Source organism: Drosophila bipectinata, chromosome 3R, assembly GCF_030179905.1.
Source record: "Drosophila bipectinata strain 14024-0381.07 chromosome 3R, DbipHiC1v2, whole genome shotgun sequence".
Classification (NCBI taxonomy): domain Eukaryota; kingdom Metazoa; phylum Arthropoda; class Insecta; order Diptera; family Drosophilidae; genus Drosophila; species Drosophila bipectinata.
The window spans coordinates 4,048,663-4,072,349 of record NC_091739.1 but is presented as its reverse complement, the minus strand read 5'-3'; the positions used below and the strand labels follow the sequence as shown (position 1 = coordinate 4,072,349).

General features: G+C 43.2%; 1 protein-coding gene across 2 annotated transcripts; it reads left to right on the top strand.

Moving 5' to 3' along the window:
- The first annotated feature begins 271 nt into the window (after positions 1-271).
- zfh1 (Zn finger homeodomain 1) lies at positions 272-23,473 on the top strand. 2 transcript variants are annotated; one of them, XM_017245576.3, is made up of 5 exons: positions 272-750; positions 8,073-8,233; positions 8,403-9,110; positions 18,135-20,127; positions 20,194-23,473. In XM_017245576.3, the coding sequence occupies exons 1-5, from the start codon at positions 657-659 to the stop codon at positions 20,385-20,387; spliced, it is 3,150 nt and encodes a 1,049-aa protein (XP_017101065.2). In that variant the 5' UTR covers positions 272-656; the 3' UTR covers positions 20,388-23,473. The 2 variants fall into 2 exon arrangements, with proteins under 2 accessions (XP_017101065.2, XP_017101066.2); XM_017245577.3 differs by lacking the exons at positions 272-750; positions 8,073-8,233; positions 8,403-9,110 and adding an exon at positions 17,647-18,059.
- The last annotated feature ends 214 nt before the right edge of the window (positions 23,474-23,687 follow it).

Genomic DNA, 23,687 nt, shown 5'->3' with positions numbered 1-23,687 from the left:
ACACACACACAGATACTCACACACAGTCGCAGGCACATATAAACCCTCCCGTACACCCGTAAATGTATCTGAATCGTGGACAGGCAAACGGTGAACCGTTACACCGTTATATTATGCTGGTGGTGGCTTACGCACACCCTCACATAGAGCGCTCTCGCTAGCATCTCTCAGTTCGTCTCGCAGCGAATCCGACGGATACGGACACGAGGACGTAGCGGCGGCGGCAGCGGCAGCGGCAACTAACTCAGATGCTGGCCAAGTCAGAACTTAGAATTCAGTTGCATTGTAGACGTCGCGACGGCAGCACACGCGTCGCTTTCCCACAGAGCCAACCTCTGAGAACACAACAGTAAAATCACGCAGAGAACGCACAGATAAATACATATTTCTGAACAGCCAGCCAGCCACTCGAGAAATAGAATAAAAACAAACGCGATCCGCGCAGCGTTGCCCTAAAAACCAACAAGATAAAGTGCTTCAAATGTTTCAAATCGCCGCAGAATAAACCCCAATGGCCGCCACACGTGTGTGCTACCCGAAAACAAATACGGAATAAAATCCAAAAGAACCCAAAACCAGTCTAAAACAATCTTTTCAACCAAAAATTAAAAATCAGAAAGCTAAAGCCAAGTGTTAGAACACAATAAGCATTCCAAATGTTGTCCTGTTTGGCGCCGTCGTCTTCACGTTTCGGCCAAGAGGATACCATCATTCAGCAGAGCATGCCATCCACAGCCTTCACCATGCAGTGTAAGTGTTCCCCCAACAATCGACAATAGAACCCCGGATGAATCATCCCACAGTCCCACAGTATCTCACACGAAACAAGATCGAATTCATTATCAGTCTGAGATGCAATTGAAGGCGGCTTCAAGTGTGCGTATTGGTGATGGTGGGCGATGGACCTCCGTATCTGTATCTGTATCTGTATCTGTGACTGTGATTTTCGCGCCAAAGGCTTTCAAGTCTCGATCGACGAAATATGCAAGCTTGGCAGTTTCCGAGAAATTCCGCCATCTTGCAAGAACCCAATGTGTGGTCTTCACCTCAGGGGAACAAAATGAAAAAAAAAAAAGAGAAACTGTAGAAAAACAAAAACATAAAAAACGAGTAAGGATCGTAGGAGGTTTCGAATTACCTCGAAAAGGAGAGAGAACCCTAACTCCAACCTCAAAAAAGTTTAACCGAATGTGCACCGAAAAAAATCGGATCACCTATTAGAGATCAGTTTTGGAACTTGGTTTATTAAAGATTTACTTAGTTAGTCATACCACTTTTTATTTAGATTGTAGCCCAGGCTGTAGGCATGTCCCTCTCTACATTTTTTCGTTCGGCGTTCAACCAATTGCAGCCACATTTCAATTTGATTTGTTGGCACCGCCGAAGTGAACCGAACCGAACACAGAACCGCCGCCTTGGCAATCTCCACCCATCGAAAACACAGGTAGCTACCCCTGGCTGAGGAAACCGCATGCGCGGGTAGAACAGGTAGAATTGCTTGGCCCATTCATGGCCACAAAAACCTCCATTGAAGAACCTGTTTTATGGCCATATTGTAGGCTGGCTGATGGCTGGTGGGCTCTCGCTTTCAAAAGATACTTATCGACGTGTGTAAACAAAGCATAAAACTGTCAGTGGCCAGAGCTCATCAGCATAAACGAGAAGGTGTGAAGTAGCTTTAGAAATTAATTGAAAACGATGAGTTGAGTTGAGAAATTGGGTAAATGGATGGCGCAACTTCGCGGCGATTGTCAACGCCCACGATTCGGGCTACATGACAATTGATAAGCCAGCTAAGGAGACGGATTAATTGCACATGTTACAGAAAAGCAGAAAAAAAGAGGCTACACCGCAGCTATAAATTATAATTTATGGCTATTTAAGCAGCTCCGTTCTTGGTGCTCTGTTCTGTGGGTGGAACTAAAAGCCCTCGAACATGCGAACAAGCGTTTGAGGAACAGATAGTTTGGCTAATCGATCAGTCGGCGGCGCACAGGTTGGCCCACATACTTGCAGATACAAATGTATCTATATATTTTCCGGTTCTTGGCTTCTTTGCTCCTCTCGGTTGTTTGTTTCCCTGGCCATGTTGATGGCGCTGGGCAGCTGCGACTGCGATGGATATTAATCGCCGGCTACATACGAAATTCTGTTCTTGGGAGCTTTTTTGGAAATATCGGTGCGCATCTTGTACTAATTTTCCGCTGCTCGGCGTGTGTTGTGTCGCATTTCGAAATGGCTCCAAAATGCCATAAATCAAACATTTTGCCATGGCTAAAAAAACCTGTCCCCCGTTATCACCTAGACACACGGTAACGCCCCCTTTGGCAGCCATATACTTAGCTCTCTATATATATGTACATTTAAACTGTATCTGTTCCGACTCGTGGCCACTAAATCAGCGCTAATTTCCACCCATCAATGCTATTTAGATCAACTTTTCGTTGGCCTGAAATTAAACATTTATCTGGCATTTGGATCTTGGATTGGTCCTAGGAGATCCTAGAATGCCTCTCGAAGCATCGGGCTAATTAATCATTTTGCTTCCTGTCAGTGGATGTCAGTTTTATATGCTGGTGCTGTCGGTGCTGCCATTTATAACTCCTGCCCAGCCTGTTACACGTCCTGCATCCTCCACCGTTGACAGGACCGTCTCTTCTCCCGTCTTCTGGTAATCGAAATTAAACAAACTTGGCCCCAAACTATCTGGCATATCTGGCGAAGATGATTAATTTTGGCGATGCCTATCTTAAGTGGAGTAGCAGATACTTTTACTTTATACCGAAAGCAAACACTTCTTGCTTCAGCTTTAAATTGCAATCGAGTCTCGGCAAACAGAAAAAAGAGACAATAAATCAATGAGGGAAAAATCCCCTTTGATATCCTGTAAGTCCCTTTTTTTATTATTCGGTCCTCTCGATGTTCAACCTGCCGCAGCTTTGGGCAAATTATTTGCCACATTTTACTTTTATTTCGCGTTTGCTCAAAAGTAAATTGTTTGCCAATATTTTTTGCTGCTCCCTTTGCTGCCGCTCTGCACACAATTGAAACAAAGATAACTTTGAAACAGTTGTAAAGTGAAAATTGCACGGAATGTGCCCGGACCTGGTCCTCCTGCCGCCTTGTGCTTTCTGCATTTTTGTGAATATTTTTTCTTATTTATTTAATGCCCGCCACAGCACGAGACAACAATTCTCGTGCTGCTCATTGTGCCGCCCAAAAAAAGTGCCAAAAAATCGGCGCAAACAAAAGGGTGCACTCAGGCGCCCCCCCAAAACCCCAACCCCTGAATTCTATAAACCCCTATGAAAAAAGGTGTTGCCAAAGGGCAGGCAAAATTGCACTGCCAAAAAGGAGGCTTCCAGGGGGTGGGCTGCATCCCTCAGCAGGCACAATTTAACATGTAAACGATTTTGGTTAACGGGTAGCGGGCATTGAGAAAAAGCGGCTAAAAGGAGCAACAGAACCGCTGCCATTTCCCTTCTGATTGGCGTTCAATTGCAATAAATTTCGCACAATTGCACAATAATTGTTAAAAGTTTTAAATAAACAAAAATAGTCAACAGCTCTATTGTGGCTGCTCGCAGAAGCTACAGAAAAAGTTTCAATTGCATTCGAGGCCCTTTTTTTTTGCCCCACCGATTGGGTGAAAAATATATACTACACAGCCAACGCGGCCGAAGTGAATATCAATTAGCCAAGTTAAGTTCAACTTTGGCAATATTTTTATTTAATAAAGAGTTTTCTGCATAAATTAAAATTTAAAATAGTATCATATATTTGGACACAGATATATACAATTTTTAAAGCATGTTGTAAAAATTTTAGTTACTTTCCAGTCAAGACAAGTTAGCCAACATTGCGGAATAGCGATTCCCAGAAGTCGATCGTAAAAATACGCAAAGAGGAAAAGTGTCGTATTATTTATTGACTTATTTTTAAAATAAAATCGAAGCTGTCCACTGGTGAGGAGTTGTTTTACGATTCTGGGAAGTGCGTATATATTTTGTTTGTTTTTGAAATTGTATCTTTGGCATGTTCTTGCATCTCCGCCATGTACATCTTCCCTTTGAAACACCTCTATGAATTGCCTCCCTCCCACTTTTGGCATATTTCTCTAATTGCTTTCTACTGCAACTCCAATTTCAAGCCGTGCAACGCCCACCATCTCCGACATCACACGCATTTCTGCATATTTTTTCAAGGTAAATCGCAGATATAGTGCACCCACGGACACATATGTTCCTCCTTTCCATTCCCCGACTGACTCATACCAAAAAAAAAGGACAGGGACAGGGACACGAACACGGACACGGCTCGCTTGGCTATTAAAATTTCCCACTCAGCAAAGCAAAATGCTACAAATAAAATAAACGTGGCAGTCAGCCACTGCAAAGGCAACTAGCAACTGGCAACGTGCAACATGCAGCATGCAGTATGCAGCACGCAGCATCAGCTTGCTGAACAAACAAATAAACGCAAAAGGGCAAAGAAGAAAAATCTCCCTGCCCGTCGTAGAGGAGAATTCTATATTTAGTATTGCGTCTGGCTCCGAAACTGCACCTTTGCATTGCCACTTGAGGGGCAACATGGGCACCTTTGTGCCCATTTCCATTTCGGAAAGTGGAGGAGGAGAGTAGACCAGGGCCAAAGGTGCCTCTGGGTTACTACCTAGGTCCCCGAAAGAGTACGGCCATTCTAAATATAGAGGGATTATCTGTATCAGGATCAAGCCTCCATATGCTGCTCACATGGACTATATGTGTGTCTTCGATTGCCACTTGAGATGGCCTGAGGAGTTCGAAGAGGGCTCTTCCTAATAAACTTTCGCACGTCTGAAACCTGAACGATCTGAAAACAATAGCAAGAGGCCTTCTCACAGGTTTTCGTTTACACCGGACATGCACCGGAAAAAAAGCTTAAAGTATTTCAATTATCTAGTTTGTAACAGTATCAGCTCTTCAGCCCCAGACCACAGAAAAATATATAAATTAATTGTCGCTGTCTGATAGTGTCGTTTTTCATTGGCAATTAGCTAGTTCTGGAATAAGTGCCTCTGCACTCGCTCATTTGCAGCCAATTCGATGGGAATTTATTTCATAAATATGCTAACCACGTCCATTGACTGCAAATGAGCGCAGCACCAAGTCTGTTTATAATTAAGTGCTAAAATTTATGTTTATTTGCACTGGATATCACCGAGTACCGTCCCAGGCGCCACCTGTCGTCCATTTGTCTGTAACTGCGTCAGCAAAACCTAAACAATTCAAGACCCCAACAAGTTCGGCTAAAACCCAGAAAAGAAAAGAATTTGTCTCACCTGACGGCGAGCGGAAAATTGTCATCGCGGTGGACTTCCCCACTTTTCCTCGCACGTTTTGACAATCGGCTGTCAGTGAAATATTAAAAAACACTTTGGCCATCTGACAGCGGCGGGGACTGAGAGAAATCAGGTGGAAAACTCAGAAGGTCCGCTGGCCATAAATTAAATGCTGAAAATAATTTTCAAAACACAAACACAAAAAATAAAGAAAACGGCCAACTAGGCAGAAGAGAAATAAATAAATTTGCATTAGCCGGGCTTAGTCGAAATATGTCTGGCTAATAAAAATTGGCAATAAAAAAAGCACATAAAATTAGTGGGTGCCAGATACGTTCTATCTCTATCTGTATCTATGTTTGCCTTTCCACAAATGTATCTTTTAGACTCTGATATTTTTCCATTGATTTACGCCGCCTGCCCATCTTCGTATTATTTATAATATTTCCGCCCCCAACCCTCTGGCCCATTTCCGTCCCCTCGATGCCACCGATTTCGGGTGCGCGTGTTTTCCACCGCACAGGTGAAATAATAACAAAAACACACCACCAGATAGAAAAGCTACAACAAACACTTGACACCGTTCCAGAAGATCTCCCCCGGCAGCTGCTGCAATTTAACCCACTGATGAAAGCTCGCCGAGATTTTTGATTGCCGGCTTTCGCATTTGTTTTTGTTTTTGGCAACGTGTGGCCGCCCATAAATTGTTCAAAAACGTCCACCTCGCCCCAAAACAGCCCCCAGAAAGAAATGCCCAGCGATCAACATTTTGGCAACTGTCAAAGCAGGCGATTCTTTTGTTTTTATTCGCATTTTGATATCTTCACCTAAGTTAAAGGGAAATAACTTTCAGCGCATAAAATTAGAATTTATTTATTGTATGATTATTGAGATGCATATCTTTTAATTTCAAATACCTTTGTTTCTTTTAAAAATTTAAATATTATATCCCCTTATCCCATCATACCCCTGTACCCAAAAAAAACACTATCAATCAACTTCAATTGGTTGGCGTTAAGCGCAAAATAGTTGAAAGCCCAAGGAGGCCCAGACTGAAAGTGGAAACCAACTGACTAAGAAAAAGTTCACAAAAAGAGACTCTCAAATTCCGTAGAAACAAATACGTTTTCAGAAAAGAAATTCCTTTTCATTTCGTTTCGTTTCGGCTGAGGCATAAATTGAAATTAATTTGCGGGACACTTTCAATATTTCAATACGGTTACCGACAGCCCAACCGACACGACGAAAATATAAAAGTGTAAATACGGAATTGTCTCGGGGCGATTGCGTTAATAATTCCTCACTCGCATCGGTTATGAAAAATTGATTGAGCTAAATGAGCTGGTGACACACTTGTTGAGTTTCACGTTTTCCCCAACCATTTTTCCAACCGTTCCCCCCTCCAGTTGTCTTCCCTTTGAAGCATTATGTTGATGAAACAAAATGTTGGGCCATAAAAAAGTGTTGTCGTTTTACAACTTTTAATAAAAATGTCATTAGGCAGGCCGAATGAAATAAATTCTTGGTTCTTAAAATTATGAACTCGCCATCGCCTGGGACCTGGGATATGGGATCTGGATCTGGACAAGTTGTATATCTATGGCTGTCAGCTGTTGTCCTATAATGGGTTTTAATGGCTTCTTAAGTGGGCGACCAATAGGTGGGTGGTGGCATAAATTAATTCCATGTACGATTCCATGTCGATTCTGCCACTATCATAGGTTTTAATTTCTTTTTGATCGGACCCGCATGGCCGGGCATCAGAATCAATTAAGATTGCAACTATTGAAAGTGAAAACGTGCAATGAACTTTCGTAGATTGCGCTTGATTGCCCCGGACAGCCCTCAGACACAGATACTTCTCAGGCAGAAAGGTAGTAGTCCGCCGCGAACAGGGTCCATTCATTCCGCTGCCCGTATTCCACAGTATTTGTATCTGTATCTCATATTTTCCCCGCTGCGGTTGCCGCTGTTGCCGCTGTTGCTGCTGTTGTTGTTTTTCATATTCGTCTGCCGTCAGTTAATTGGCTTAAATTAAGGTAGCGATCAAATGGCAACAGAACAAAGACTCTTATTGTGGGCAACGAAAAAACAAACAAACAGCCCAGCACTCGGCAACGCGAGCGGAGAAAGAAACTCCATTTTGTGAAGTATCTGCAGCGGCTCTTCTACCTTCTTAGATACAGATACAAAGTTGCCAGGAAAGAGATGAAGATAGGGTGGAAAGAGAGGGCAACCGAGTGACCCTCGACTGAACAAAGCAATCTTATTCTGTTTCTCTTTCTTCAGAGTTCTTTTCCGTCTTTTTTTCATTTCTGCCATGGTTGAACGCTTTTTTCAACTGATTAAGTCAACTCTTCTTGGGTATTTCAAGAGTACACTGAGAAAAACACAATAAGAATTTAAACTTGAAATAATACAAATATCTTTAAGCTTTCCCAAGTGTGCGTGAGTTTTTTCAAGTCTTTTTCGTTCTTTATTTTACGTATTCTTTTGCCTCTTGTTTCTGTTTTCTTTTCTGGATCCAGAAGACCCATGAGATCATCGGCTCTCTGGATTCCAGTCTTCCGTGAAGGCCTGCAAAGTTGATTTGCCACGAAATTAAGTCGATCCATGCGAGCCCTTGGCTGGAACCACCTCAGCCGCTCCCCTCAACACTCATTATGTTTTCCAAGCTCCTTGGCTCTGTTTTATGGTTCTTAAACGATCTGGCAGTTAATTTGTTTTTTCTCCATCTTTTGCCCCGCCACAGTTCCCGCGCTGGCCTCCAGTCTGCACCACCACAGCCACAACCAATCGCCGCACCACAGCAAGCCCGGACCCCAGGATGGCCAGCACGTGCAACCAGGTGCCGCAGCCGACGATTTTCTGGTCAACTGCACCCAGTGCCACAAGCGATTCACAGACTTCCACGTGAGTTTCCAGGAATTAGTTAAGAATTACAGAGATTCAAAAATCAGTTATAGGCTATACTAGTACCTTTCAAGAAAGATGTTTGGTTGTTAAAGTAGAAATTACATACAAGATTTATTAAAACTTAAGTCAACTGCTTAATTTATTTAATTTATTTTTAATTTTTTAGTCTCTGAGTGAACATATTGCCAGCGAGCATCCCCACGACAAGCTGAACTTGGGAGCCGCGCAACCGGAAAGCGAACCGGAAGATGAGCAGAGCAACTTGAGCAGCGGAAGTCGGCGGTATCTGAAATCGCCAACCACTAGTATTGGTAACACGAATGCCAACTCCAGCAACAACAACAACAACAGTGATCTGGCCAAGAACCACAACAATACCAACAAACGGTCGCCCATGTGCTCCCCCATTTCCAGCGTGGGAATGGGCGGTGTGGGAGCAGGTCCCCCCAGCGATCTGTTCGCCCACCTCTCGCATGCCACGCCCCAGCTGCCCGCCCTGCAAGCCCAGTTCATGGCCGCCGCCGCTCTGGCCATGCAATCCGCCCGCTCCGCCAGCTCCAGTTCGCCGAGCCACCAGCAGCAGTCGCAGCAATCGTCGCAACTGCAATACCACCAACAGCAGCAGCAGCACCAGCCGCCCCTGATGCCGCCCCAGCTCCCAGGTAGCAACAGCAGCGTGGGCAGCAACTCCGCCTACGATCTGGATCTGAGTGCACCACGATCCACCTCCAGTCCCGGCTCCACCACCGGGGACCTCAGCGGGGCCTACCCCTGCATGCAGTGCACCGCCGCCTTTGCCTCCAGGGAGCAGCTGGAGCAGCACCAACTCCTCCACTCGCCTTGCGGCCAGCCAGCCCCCCAGAATGTGTCACAGGTAAGCTTCAATAAAAAGACTTGGTTATAAAATAGATTTCTAAGGATTTGAAACTAAACCATGACTCAGGGAAGGAGTCTTATAACCTCAACCGTGAGTCAAAGGGGTTTTGTGGCTGATTTCAGAATTATTCGACATTTTGTCGTCCTCCAAAAGTAAATTTCCGATAAAAAAATACATCTCTTCAAACAAGTATTCGAAGTATGATTCAGTATTGCGATATTTTGGCTATCACTTGCGGTTTGTTACCCCAGTTTTGTGTCGAAATGTTGATAAGCTTGCTTCGAAAACACGGTGACTAAATCCGAGGAATTCTGTTTCTTTTTCCAGAAAAACTGATTAGGTTTAAATAATATTCTTTATTATTCCCCTGGGCTTCTGGTTTTTTCTTGGAATGGCTTACGTGTTAAAGTGCGTGCATCGTCATACATATAATCTGTGGCTGGGAAGAAAGAAAAAAGTGATGGGGAAAAAACCTAAAATGGCCGGGCCAGAGGTTCTCCACTTGATCTTTGAACACACACACGCGGACACACGGACACACGGACACAGGGACACGCGGACACACCGACGTTGAACACAATGCGTGGGCTTTGTTCGTGGTTAACGGGAAATGAGTAAATGATAACGGGAGAGCGCTGCGGTGCCAAGTACAGAATCCAATCCCATAAAGTCAGATCCAAGTCTCGAGATTCAAGTAAAAACCTTATGCATATTTCCTGTTGACAAAACTCGGTTATAGAAACATTTAAGCAACGGGAATTATTATCGCCTGCATTTTCATAGATGTATGGATGGATGTATGGGTATACTTTTTTTATCGGCCAAAACAACAAGAACACTAAACTATGATAAGAGGCAGCAGTGAGGCATAAAAACAAAACGTAGGCGTTACCGAACTAAGGAGAAATAGTAAATACGTATAAATTCCCAAATGACGCGACGGAGAAAAACAATTGGGGGTGTTATCAGGAGGGGAGGGGCATAAAAAAAAGACCCACATATACACTTGTATACAGGGATACTGTCAGTCACACGCTCATAACTCCCAATTGTGCAGTTGTTGTTTCTTTTTTTGTGTTTCTAAGGCCTAGCCACAGTCTGGCCTGCCATTGTGATAAGGCATTAAAATAAATGTTGCTACAGGCAAGCCGACCTGATAACACCTACCCCACACGCCTCCGCCCACTTGTTTTTCTCGCCTCCTTCGGCTTGTCCTTCCATCTTGGGTTTGTTTTCATAAACGAGAGAGGCTGTAAAAAAGAAAATTCTGGCCTGCCTCAGACGTCATATGTGATAAGACCAGAAAAAATAAAAGAAAAAACCTGCAAGTCGGAGGGGTAAGGAACTGAGGCTCTGGTTCACCTTGGGGCTACCCAGCGGCTATTAAAGCCACATAAATTATAATTTTGTTGCATTCCCCCAATCTAGCTGAGCACTCCTCAGCCCCCAAAAAGGGAAAAAACTTTTCCCCACCCTATAGGGCTGGTCATAAATTCATATGACTAGTTTGTTGTTGTTTTTTATGGATGCTGCTCCATTTTTTCTCTTTTTTTTGGCTGTGTGGCATCATTTACCTTTCCCTATATGAAACAAGTGAAATGAAAAAGTTTGATACACAAACCATGAAAAAAAATCATATTAGAGACAGTGGGATATGTTTTGGTATAATATATACAGAAGAAATACTAGAAATTACATAGAAATACTCTCGAATTTATAAAACTGCTTTCATATAAAAATCTACATTTTTAATAATTTTCATAAAATTATTACCACTGTGCTCTACTTTTCTCCTTTTTCTTGTATCTCTCCGTTTTTTCTGGTCTGCATGTTATTAATATTTACCTAAGCTGGAATGATTGCCAGAGCTTGGCTAGAAAGCTAATAAAGCTGGCCAACTCATATGTGATGAAGTGCAGGTTTATGAGTTGAAACTCTTGAAATCCCTCTCCACCTTTCGAATCATAGTGTTTGAGGGTGCATATGAATAATTTACGGCTATTTTAATGGCGTTTAAACACATGCGAAAATGGCCAAAATGGCAAAAGTGGCAACAAACTACAAACTGACCCAGACTCCCCACTGAACAAACCAATTATAATTGATGTGGCACATTGCATTTATTTAATATTGTTGGCCAATGGCTTTACACGTGTTCGCCGTATTAAATTATTATGTGTGAAAACAATTAATTATGCGGCAAACAAAAACAGTGCCCGAAATAACAATAAGGCTGACTGCCAACCGACAGTGACAGTGAAACAAATTGCTCATTATGGAAATCACGCTGCCGACTCACAAAAGTAGGCAACAATGTGCATTTTTTTGCACACTTGCCACATTTATTGAAAAGGCATTAAAATCGGCCGCAGGCGCTGACAGGGCGATAGGCAAGGGGGGGTCGGGATCAATCCGTATTGGGCAGCCAACATTGTTGATGCAACATTTAACATTTGTTGTTAAGGTCAACATCATTAACCGGGGGGCAGGAGTCAAATGGCGGGCAGGCGGTCGAAGCAAACGGCAGCACATAAATTATGGCTCGAAAAAACACCAGCCAACACAAAGGGGAGGTCCTGGCAAACTTTCAGCAGAAAAAGTGCAGCAATTAAATATTTGCTTAACTGCACAAGCACACAAAAGTACACACACATCCAGTCACGCAGCCGAATGGTGCAACTTTTTGGCCACAACTCATTTGGTGGGTTGGCTGGCTGGCTTTTTGTTGTTTTCTGCCACCTTTTGGTGGCCACCGCCACAAAATGGAGCAGGGCAGACAATTCAAATTGAAAAATTATATGCACTTTAGGTGTAGTCCTGCGGGTCCTGTGCGCCCGTCGAGTCCTGCCATCCGCATGGGTCGTCGTCTTTGCGGCGCCGCTTGACGAACGGAGCCAGAGAAAAATTAATAGCAATTTATTTAACGCCCCTCTCGCAACCCTTGCTTGAGCTTTTTTTTGTAACTCTACTCACTTTTAAATGTATTTTTATGTAAGGTCAAGGGTGGGGGGATGTGGCATTTAGTGCTGTTAAAAGTTTAAAAATTATTTGCAATTAAGGCAAACAAATTAAAAAAGTTTCCCAGCCAAATGCTTTAAATACATAATAATTGCCTGTGAACTTTAAAATAATTTTTAAATCACTCTGATTTATGTTCCTGGGAATTTATTTTATTTTTTAAACCATTTTCATTTTTTAATAATTACTTGTCAAAATAATTTATGGTCTTCCTATTGATGTGTCTCTATTTTTACGACATCATCATCATCATCATTGGGAGTTCCTGTTTCCTGAAGGATATCCCCTCCTGGATTTCCACCTGCACTTTCCACATGTCGGCCACTACGACGGGCCACAATTTAAACTTCTTGGTCGTTCCTCTTGTCTTTCAGTTCAATTTCTTTTTCATTTTTAAGTTACTCCTGAGATTTATATCAACTTTCACCGTGAGGGCCATAAATTATGTGGCTCTGCTTGTGGCAGTTTCTCACATGGAAATTCCTTGGACGGTTTCCCCCTCATCGGATTTTCTCCAGCGAGTCCCGTGGGTTTTTTCACTCATGACGTTTATTGTGCGGTTGTTACTTGATATGTTTAATGAGAAATGCGCTGTTCTTCGGGTGATGGGAGAAAGGGAATTGGAAAGTTGGAACCAGGGCCCTTGTCTTCCCTATACATACATATATAGTGCTGGAGCACTTGACATTTTAAGGGGAAGTATGATTGTGCGAAGAAATTGTTATAAAAGTATTGGAAATTGTAGTTCTTAGAGAAATATTTGTTTAGTATTTATAACTTAAATATTTTTATAGTTCCAGCAATCCATAAATAAATTTTATTAAAGAAGAAATTTTTATAATAGACGGGGAAATTATGGTTCTAAGAAGGTAGATCATTTTATTTTTATTTAAATTGAATTTATTGTTTCTAGAAACCAGCAATCCAGCACTGACCTTAACAGCTGCTGGGAAATAATCATAATTTTAATTTTTGGAAGACACGTTTCCTTAATTTCCCAAGACCCACATCTTTCTCGTCTACCACAGGCTTTTATCAAAAGTGATAAATTTTATTTATGCCGCCAAGTTGCCTAATTTATGTTTTCCTAATACTCAACTAATTTCGCAGGTCTCTTGGCTGAGAAAAAAATCAGAGCATCAGGCATCATTGAGAAAAACGTTTTATTTATAAACAATTAAGTTTGATTTGTCGCTGGGTCTGGCGAATGAAAAGCGAAACAGATTTTGAGAAAATTTCCCGGCAACAGATGAACTCGATATGATTTATGGAAAATTAATAATTTTAAATCCCAGCAGATACTTGGGTGTATCTGCATTTTGTTGTCTGCACAAAGCGAACCATAAAATATTGAGAAATGCGGCAGCCGAAATGACCGCAATGGCTAAAAGTATTTCCCTGTTAAATGCGCGTGTTAATCAATTTTCATTTCCCAATGGAATTAATTCTGAGATGATCGCACAAGCCCAGCAACGAAAGTTAATGAACTCTCACTGACCGAACTACGTAATACACACTCATTGTCCCAGCACCATACAGACAATAAATTAACCGAGCCCGACTCGATTCCGATTCGGAGTCTGATTTTGAGCTCTACCTCTTGGGGCTTATCAGCCTCTCTATTCCCAGGCGTGATCTGGCCAGATAACCCCATTGGACCTCTGTATTCTAGGTACTACAATTAGTTCTGTCTCTGTCTCCGGCAAGGTACGTCAATGGTCCATGTGTGTGGGGGATTCATTCATTTGAGATCTGTGGGCTAATCAGTCGTATTCCAATTTCGAATCCAATCCACTTCCACTCCATCTTTTTATTTTCAGTTCTATTTTTCTTCGCGGTGACAGCTGCGGTGCGATAAGCTAAAAATTGGGTCGCTTATTCGCTATAAAGTAGTTAGATCAGACATATAATGTTCGTCGTATTTTTTCACTCGCTTTTCATCTTTTTGTTTTTTTTTTTTGCGCTAAACATTTCTTTGTGGCGTCGTTAATATTATTATTTCTTAGCTGACCTCAAAAAGAACAAAATAGAATAAAACAAAAACAGAAGCAGAAAACTTTGAGCTTGTCGCTTGTTGTTATTTTTGTTTACGCATTTCGTCAGGCGACAGGTGCGCTTCTATATCTATCAGATACTATACGTCCACATTTTTTCGAAAAACAGTGGGTTGAGATTTATTTTAAAAAGGTAAAATGCTTTTAAAAAACGAAAAAAGTATATTTTAGACATTATATGGCCCTTTTCAAAACAAAAATATTTTTATACTTTATGTCTTTCTGCTTGAGTTCCCACTGTACTTGTGACATCGGTATTTTGTCAACATTGTTGCCTGCCTTTGGGCTTGTCACTTTGAAAGGCAACCGATCTCCCTTCGGTCGATCATCTTTTACGGCCAATTATGCTCGCTATTATGGCCAAATTCCCATGTCACTCACTGCATAAAGCATTTCCACCCAGCAATCGTGAAATACGTTCACAAATTAGCTCTCTGTCTCCGACACGACATTATCTTTCTATATCCCAACAGTGTAAGAGTGTGCGTGGGGGGGTAGTCTCGTTCGTTTGATTTGTCTATTAGTGGGCCTGAGACGTTTTTGGCCCGGTCCAACTAGGCAGGCGCCCACCTACGTTGCGGTATAATTATAGCCAAAGGCTTGTCGCCCACAATTAACCAGGCTAAAATGCAGCCGCTGGACCATCCTGACATTATAATTCAACTTGACGAGTGCTTTGAAGCCGATCCGTTCGGGTGGTCTTGCCAATTTCCGGCTCAATTTCTCGGTCTGTCATTCGTGCTGATAAGTATTCTTGTTGATGATAAGAATACATCCCGCTGAGTTACAACCGAATTGAATGTTTACTCTTCTGCTCACCTGATCATAGTTCCTTGGAGAGATACTTATAGAGCTAGTTGTGTCGGTAATCCGCAAACTCATCCCGTCCCTGATCCGCTTTATTTGTTTACGCACCACACGCGCCTCTTTCGGATTGATTGAGTAGCAGATAAGGTGGGTCTTATCAGTTCTGAAATACCCCGAATATTCTTCCATTTATGGTGAACTAGAATACATGGAAATATAAATAATAAAATCATTTCTGATTAAAAAATGATCATTTAATTAATTTCACAAAATAATTCCACCACCTTTCACCCCTAATAATAATAAAATATAATTTCTTTCGGTGTATTGAACAAAATTCCTCTGAAATGTAATTAATTAAGAAGCTACCCAGCAACATGTGGCAAAGAAAGGGAGAGCGTGTGCGTGGCCTAACGGAGCTAATGCCACAGAGGTTAGGCTGTACCTTACCACTCGAGTGGGTTAGCTTCGAATTCCATGTGCTCGCCGCGACCACTCGCTTAGGGGAATCAATCAATTTCCAACTTTAGCTCAAGTGGGTCCCCCTAAAATCCACTTGAGTCATCCCTCTCCGGCTGGGACGGCCGTTGCCGGGGATTCTGCCCGTCAGTTAACCCCGGGGGCGGGCATCTTCGGTGGGGCTTTTGTTAAAGGTAGCTTCAATTGGCATTTCCGCTGCCAGTTCATCGCAAATATAATAATAACAAACCGCAAAAGCAACAACAAACGCATAAGAATCCGGCTGACGCATCACAAATGGAACTTACCTTTTGAATACGTGTGCACTATTGGCTGTGCTGGTGTGTGTTTAGTATCTGTGTGCCGTATCTCACGGCTGCCATTTTCATTTCCATTTCGTTTGCACTGCGCCTCGCTTACATTTAATTGATAACAGCGACGACAACAAAGCCCCACCATTGTTAGCTGCGGTTTAATGTCCGTTCAGGGAGGTGTGTGCAGTGCTACCTCGATAATGCTCAGTAATAATACAGCTATAAATATTTTCGAATAATAAGTTACAAGAAAAACTTAAATTCAAGTCATTATTGTAGTGGTTGGGCTAAAACCAACAAACGACAACCTGATTAACCGCTTTATGCGGAATGTGTGTGCGCCAGAGCGGGATGGACATAGTCCAACTTCGGCATGGCAGCAGAGATAACGGGTTTACGATTGTTAGACTTTGTATGCGAGCGAGAGAGGCCAACAGGTGGCCATTTTACCTTTTCCAGTCATTCCGCTCACTCTCACCTGACATTCTGAAGTGGCTAATGGCCGCCGAGTGCCGGGGATGACGTCATCAAATGGCTGCAAGAAGCGTGGCAGGTAGAACAACAAAGGAGAGGAAACGGAAATTGTTATTGCTGTCGAAACGATGAGAAAAAGCATTTTCCGTTTTGTTTTTTAAAAACACAAAGAAATTAGGAGGCCCGCTATAACAGTATTATTTTTCCACAACACACTGAGAAAATAAACACAGTGTCACGTTAGTGTACGAACTAATTACGACACATAATAATAGTTTGTCGAATATAAGGGGACTTGTGATCTCATCCCGAGTGTGTAAATTGTTTTTATGCGTTGATGATAATGACTAATGGCGCAATATGCGAACGGCGTTAATTGAAATTCATGAGTAACCATAACCCCGATGAGGTGGCAAACAGTGGATGGGTGGATATAAAATTTAAAGGAATTCCATCAAATACCCTATTGCTACAGCGGGGTTCACAAAAGTAAAGCCATGATCGTTCCGAAAATAACAAATATTTTTCCCAAGGAGGAAAAATAGGGAAGGTGAGATAACAATAACGGGAAAGTTCAACGCCTGACCGGTAAACAACACAAAATAATCACACTCGTAAGGGTGGGGGCTGCCAGTGGAGGGGGCGGGACAACACGTGTTGCCATCTGTCCGGCAAGCGCCGCAAATCTTTCATCGCATCCGCTAAGTGGAAAATCGAAAAAGTAAAAATATATTAATGCCGTCTATGGCTCTACTTTCGTTTTCACTTTACACCGCTCCACCTTTAACAACAACAACAACAGGAGAGCTGCATGTGATGCGTTCAATTTGTTGCCAAACAAATCAAATCACAAAAGAACAAACAAAAGCCTAAAAAAAAAATTGATTAGCATCAGCTGTTGAAACATTTGATGTGATTCCGGTGCACTTTGTTTATTTAGAGAGCTTTTGTTGATGTTTGGCTTGTGTTTTTTCATGTCCGTTTTGTCGCAATTTTCCAATTGAAGTTTAATTTAAAATTGAGATCCACAGCTGAGCGCAGCTTGTTCTCTCGCGCTCCCACGCTGTGGGGTCTTTCTGTTGTGTTTTTCCTTCTCACCTTCACTCCATCTTTCTCTCATGAAGTACTATGGGAATGGCTTTCAATATTTGGCCCAAAATATATTGATAAGTAATAAATATATTTGGTATTACCAATACTTTTATTTGTAAATTTAGAGTTTTAATTAAAAAAATATATATTTTCCTATTGGATGTTAGAAGAAACTAATAAATAATCTTCTTGTATTTATTACTATTCTATTTCGCCCAACGAAAGTGATCTTTGGTCCCACTGTACCCCTCTTCTTCTTCGTCTTCTTCTTCGCGTGCGTTATTTCTGGGCGCGTTGTTTCCTTTCGTCTTACGCTGCTGGCGGCAGTCGGTTAATTGAAGTTTACTCGTTGTTATTATCGTAGTTTTATGAGTTTCGTTTGGAAAACGTTTGGCTGAATCACAAAATATCAAAATATCATAGAAAATATCATCTGTGCGATTTCGAAACGCACCGAAAAAACATGCAAACACCAAAGTCGCCTCGTTTTGGGCGGTCGCTTTTGATTTGGCCTGCTTTGCGGTCTCGTTTTTTGCCTTGAAGCAAATTAGAAAGCCGTTAAAATTAAGACAAATAAATACGCCTGTTGTTTTAAACAGTTTTTATTACCTGTGCTGTGTGCTGTGCGTTGGTGTACAGCTTTCAGTTGAGGGAAACCAGCAGAAGAAGACTCTGGCCAAATGTCAGCTTCAGCTGTTTCTGCTCTGGCGGAGTCTCTGTTTGAAGAGGTAACGCCGCCATAGTGCTATATCTTCCCAACAACCAGAATTCCACGTAATAACATGTTTTCCTTCTTCTTTCAGACCTGCCGTATCTGCCACAAGGCCTTTGCCAACGTCTACCGACTCCAGAGGCACATGATCAGTCATGACGAGAGCGCCCTTCTGCGGAAATTCAAGTGCAAGGAGTGCGACAAGGCCTTCAAGTTCAAGCATCACCTCAAGGAGCATGTGCGGATCCACTCCGGCGAGAAGCCCTTCGGCTGTGACAACTGCGGCAAGCGGTTCTCCCACTCGGGAAGCTTCTCCTCCCACATGACCTCCAAGAAGTGCATCAGCATGGGCCTCAAGCTGAACAACAACCGGGCTCTGCTAAAGAGATTGGAAAAGGGTCCGGGATCGGGCTCGTCGTCACGCCTCTCGCCCTCGGACCAGGCCAAAGGCAAGCTCCAGGAGCAACCGCCCCTGCCGGGTCTGCCGAACCCCATGATTTACTTTGCCAGCGATGCTCAGAACCAGGCGGCCAACAATGGACCCGCGTCCTTCCCGAACTTCCACCACACAAACTACATGAATGCTGCCCTACTGGCCTTTCCGAATCCCTTCATGGCCGCCCTGGATCCTCGAATGCATCCCTACAGCATTCAGCGATTGCTTCAATTGACGGCTGCAGGCCAGCAACAAAGGGAGGAGGAACAGCGGGAGCAGGAGATCCAAGAGGAGGAGACACCCGAGGAACCCAAGCTGGTGATGGATATCGATGAGCCGGAGGTTAAGGAACGGGCTGCCACTCCTCAAGAGCATGAGGAGGTCGCTCCCATTAAGCGGGAGACCAGCCGCGAAGCATCTCCTGCTCCGGAAAGCAATCCCCCATCGCCGCAGGTCATCAAACAGGAACCGGAGGTACAACCGCTAGAACCAGAGCCCCAAGTCATGGAGGAAGAACCCATTCCAGCTCCAGAACAGCCTGCCGATTTGCGCTGCAGTCGCTGCTCCAAGCAATTCAACCATCCCACGGAACTGGTGCAGCACGAGAAGGTTCTTTGTGGCCTCATCAAGGAGGAGATGGAGCAACATTTCCAGCAACAACAACAGCAGCAGCAGCAGAGCCTACAAGCCCCAGCCTTCGTCCTGCCGTCCGCCAGCGAGGAAGATGAGGAAGAAGAGGAGGAGGAGCCCAGGAACCAGGAGACTGGCGAGCGAAAGGTCCGCGTGCGCACGGCCATAAACGAGGAGCAGCAGCAGCAACTGAAGCAGCACTACTCCCTGAACTCCCGACCCAGCAGGGATGAGTTCCGCCTGATAGCGGCCAGGTTGCAGCTGGATCCCCGAGTGGTGCAGGTGTGGTTCCAAAACAATCGCTCCCGAGAGCGCAAGATGCAGAGTTTCCAGAGCAACCAAAGCGCCACAGTCCCTCCCACAACCGAGTCCCAGTCCAGTGCATCTCGTGAAGACCAACCTCTGGACCTGTCTGTTAAGCGCGATCCTCTGACCCCCAAGAGTGAGAGCTCCCCTACTTATATGCCTCCGCAAACGGCCGAAGCTCTCAACCCGGAAGCCATCAACCTGAGCCGGAAGTTCTCCAGCTCAGCTTCGATGTCACCGGCTTCGATTTCACCCTCATCCGCGGCAGCTTTGTATTTTGGAGCCGCACCGCCGCCGTCGCCGCCCAACAGCCAACTGGAGGCCAATACTCCTCGCAATAACCAGGCCTTTCCGGGACTTCCTGCCTACATGCTTCCCATGCAGCGGCTGCCCATGGAGGCGCTTTTCCAGATGCGACCAGGTGGCGAGTATGCACCGAACCATCCCCTGATGAACAGTATTAAGCTGCCCGACTACCGAGGCACCAGCCTCAGTCCGGGAGGATCGGAGAAGCGCTCGTGGCGGGACGATGACTCGCGCATTTCGCACGAGGACGACTTCTCTGGTGGACTGCTGCCCCCCAAGCAGAGGAGGGGCAAGGCGGAGACCCATGGACACGCCGGCGATCCGGACTTGCCATATGTCTGCGACCAGTGCGAGAAGGCTTTCGCCAAGCAGAGTTCCCTAGCGAGGCACAAATACGAGCATTCCGGTGAGTTTATAACTTGCGATCCTCCTCGATCTTAGATCCTAATTATTCTATTTTTCCAAAAAACAGGTCAACGACCCTACCAGTGCATGGACTGCCCCAAGGCCTTCAAGCACAAGCACCACCTGACGGAGCACAAGCGCCTCCACAGTGGGGAGAAGCCCTTCCAATGCTCCAAGTGCCTGAAACGGTTCTCGCACTCGGGCAGCTACAGCCAGCACATGAACCACCGCTACTCCTACTGCAAGCCCTACAGGGAATAGGTAAGCGACACCTCAGTGCCGCCCACCTGCCCACCAGGAGCAGTTCCTCAGCCGCCTGGAGGAGGAGCACCACCCCAGCCGACGCCAACCAACCGCGGTCGCCGCCGAGTGCAGGCCGGGAACAACGCCTATCCGCCGCATTCGCATCCACACCACCCACATTCGCATCCTCTGGCTGCCATGGCTGCCTTCCAGCACCAGCAGCAGCAACAACAGCAGCATCGTGTACCCTGGCCAGGAGCCGGGGTGATGCTGCCGCCTCCGCCAAACCAACAGCAACATCGTCCGCCGGCGCCGCACCCACCGCCTTTGCTGTCGGGAGCGGGCTTTCCGCAGACACCAGCGCAGTTTTTCCACCACCATGCTGGCCTGCTGCCCCCGCCACCGCCGCCCTCAGCACAGGCCCCACCCTCGTCCACGCCCGCCTTTGACTTCTTCAACGCCAAAATGTTTCCTCCCAACTAAGCTAACAGAGGGGGCATGTACAGGCTAGCCATAAAATGTTAAGTTTAACATGGTTGCTGTCCAGGGTTAGCAACAGTGCCATAAACAGCTACTGCACTTACAGGCTGTACTTAAAAAGAAAAACCGAAGAACGAAAAATCTCAAAATGTGCAGGAACACACACACACCACACCCCAAAGATATGCACTTTAGGCAGATTACATAAAAAAGATGAATATTTTTTATAGCCATATAACCTAAAAAGAGCAGCGAGAAGCCGTTGAGAAAAATGTAAACCTTTCGTTTGAGCGAATTTATTATTTTATCATGTTAAAAGCAGTTTGTTTTTAGTATTTTTTATATTTTAATTTACGTCTCATTACATTATCGTCTAAGTTTTAGCTGAGAGCCGAGAATTGATTTTATTTTTGGCCCAGCCTCGTTTACGGATATAGGCTTAATTTTTATAGTTCCAGGAGCTGGATCCCAGTACCAAGTGCTGCAGAATACTCAAGATTCGTTTGAATGCCACTCCTTGATGGAATAAATGTACATTTTTTATGATTATGTATTCGTTCTAAGTTTAGTTATTGAGCGTTCGAGCCAGGCAGGGTTTATCATCGCAATCCCGCTCGAAGTGAATTTTCCACCCACAACCTCCGGACCAATCATAGCATGAAAATTAGAAAACTAAAATACAGACAATACCCCAACAAGACCAGATGAAAAGTATTAATCAGCGAAACTGTATTAGAACCACCATATGCACATTGTAAAGTCGTCAAGCCCCCCTCATAGTTTATTTAAATGGAAAACCCACCGCTTGCAGCGCGTTTCAAACTCTCTTACTTAAGGATAGTGCCCCAAAAAGAATTCTTCTCGAACTAAGACGCTTTAAAGTTTCCCGCCCTAACACCTAACTCTTAACCCAAAAATCGCGAAAAGAGAATACCTACAAGATCATTCCATTTGGCCAGAGCCGCGCCCCCCCCCAAAGGTGCAACTCGTGCATTTAGGCCTCCGGCTGCCGCTTGCCAATCGACAGACGTTCGTAAAGCCATACGCTAACCCCCTAACTCTAAATCTAATTCTAACTACACTTACTAACTAATATTTAACATATATACATACGAATGAAAAACTTAATTTGGCCTTATTAACGATTATTTAGCGACTAATTCAAACCCGAACGTTTGAGATTATTCGAAACTAGTGTGTAAAAATTAAAGGAAAATCTTTGGAAAAGTCTCGCAAAAATCTATTAGCAAAATTCCGTGTGCGTATTAATGTAAAAATTAAAAAAGAAAAAGATAAAGAAACAAAAACCAAAAATCCCTATTTAACTATCAAAGTGTTTGCCATGACAATAAATTTACGACTATGTAATTGATAATGCTTTCGATTCCAGTTCTAGCCAAAAACCAAAAATGAGAATGTGTAAGAAATGTCAACTTCAATTCTAATCGTTTTAGTCAGTCTCAAATTATTAATTATTAACTTAATACAAACAAGGTTTCCAGAACAACGAACATTTCTTTATTGATCTTTAACTCTTGGTCCAAGGAATTTTCGCCATGATTTTCTTGCTTTTCCAGACAAAAACAAAAACGACAAAAAAAAAGAAAAAGTACCGAGCAACTCACAAAAAAAAATGCATTTAATACTTAATTAATTTTTATATATATTTGTATTTTTAAATGGTGAAGATCGGAGGAGATCGTTGGAGCGGCGATAAGTATATATATATATATGTGTAAATACATATATTTTTTGTAAATTATTTCGCAAGAACAAAAGCTAGAGAATCCAAAACAAAAAACAACGCAAACTGTTAAACTCGAGTTGAAATATTTCAGATTTCAGAATACAGCCAGCACATGTTTAGCATAAATTTAACAATAATCATTATTACTACAGTAAATACTTAGCCTAGTTAAAGAAAAGAAAACCCCCTTAAAACCATAAAAAACAGAATGTTAAATTAAACACTAAAAAACACTTATTTTTAAGCGCGAATACTATGCGGTTTGTGATGGAGTTGAAGTTGCCAGCATGGATATTTGCACTCTAGGGCCTTATATGAGATACACACACTACACTACACTACACTCGTAAATAAACATAAATTGTTAGTTATTTAAATTATATGATAAACACACACACAACCACACACTTAATTGGAGGACGAGCCTTGCATCGTTTAAATCTGTTCCACCCAAGCCCCCAAAAATGTTTTTTTCTTTTAGATCCCACTCGAACCTCCGCATCGCTGTTAAAGTTGTTCACCTCACTGTATTTTTGTGTAAATATGCGGAGCAGGAGCCGTACTTGTATTATTTGTTTTTAATATTCTATGTTCAACAATAGCGATCCCTAAGTTACCTTTAAGTACCACCCCTCGTTGAAACGGCATCAAATGTTCATTTTATTGCTCGACAAGAACACCCGCTACAAACATCCGAAAAAGTAACCAAAAAATATTGAGAGATCGAACAGCACGATTCAAGTAACTTATATTTCAAATATTACGCATAAATGTATTTTAATCAAAATAAGAAACGATTCAATGGATAAAAATGCATTCATATAAATGAATAAAACCTTTTTGTCTTGATAAATTTACAAACCATTATTATAATTATTAAATTTACAATGTGAAAACAATAAACAAAAAAAAGGAAATTATTAAAAATTTAAACAAATGATTTATTATTTTGGGAGGTAAACAGTTTCGGGGATACATTTTTCAGATTATTCATCGTGTTTGAACGTGCATTTCTAAAAATAGCTAACCCCAAAGATGAAAGTTTAATCATTAAAATCTCCTAGAGAACAAAAATTTTAACTCCAGGATCC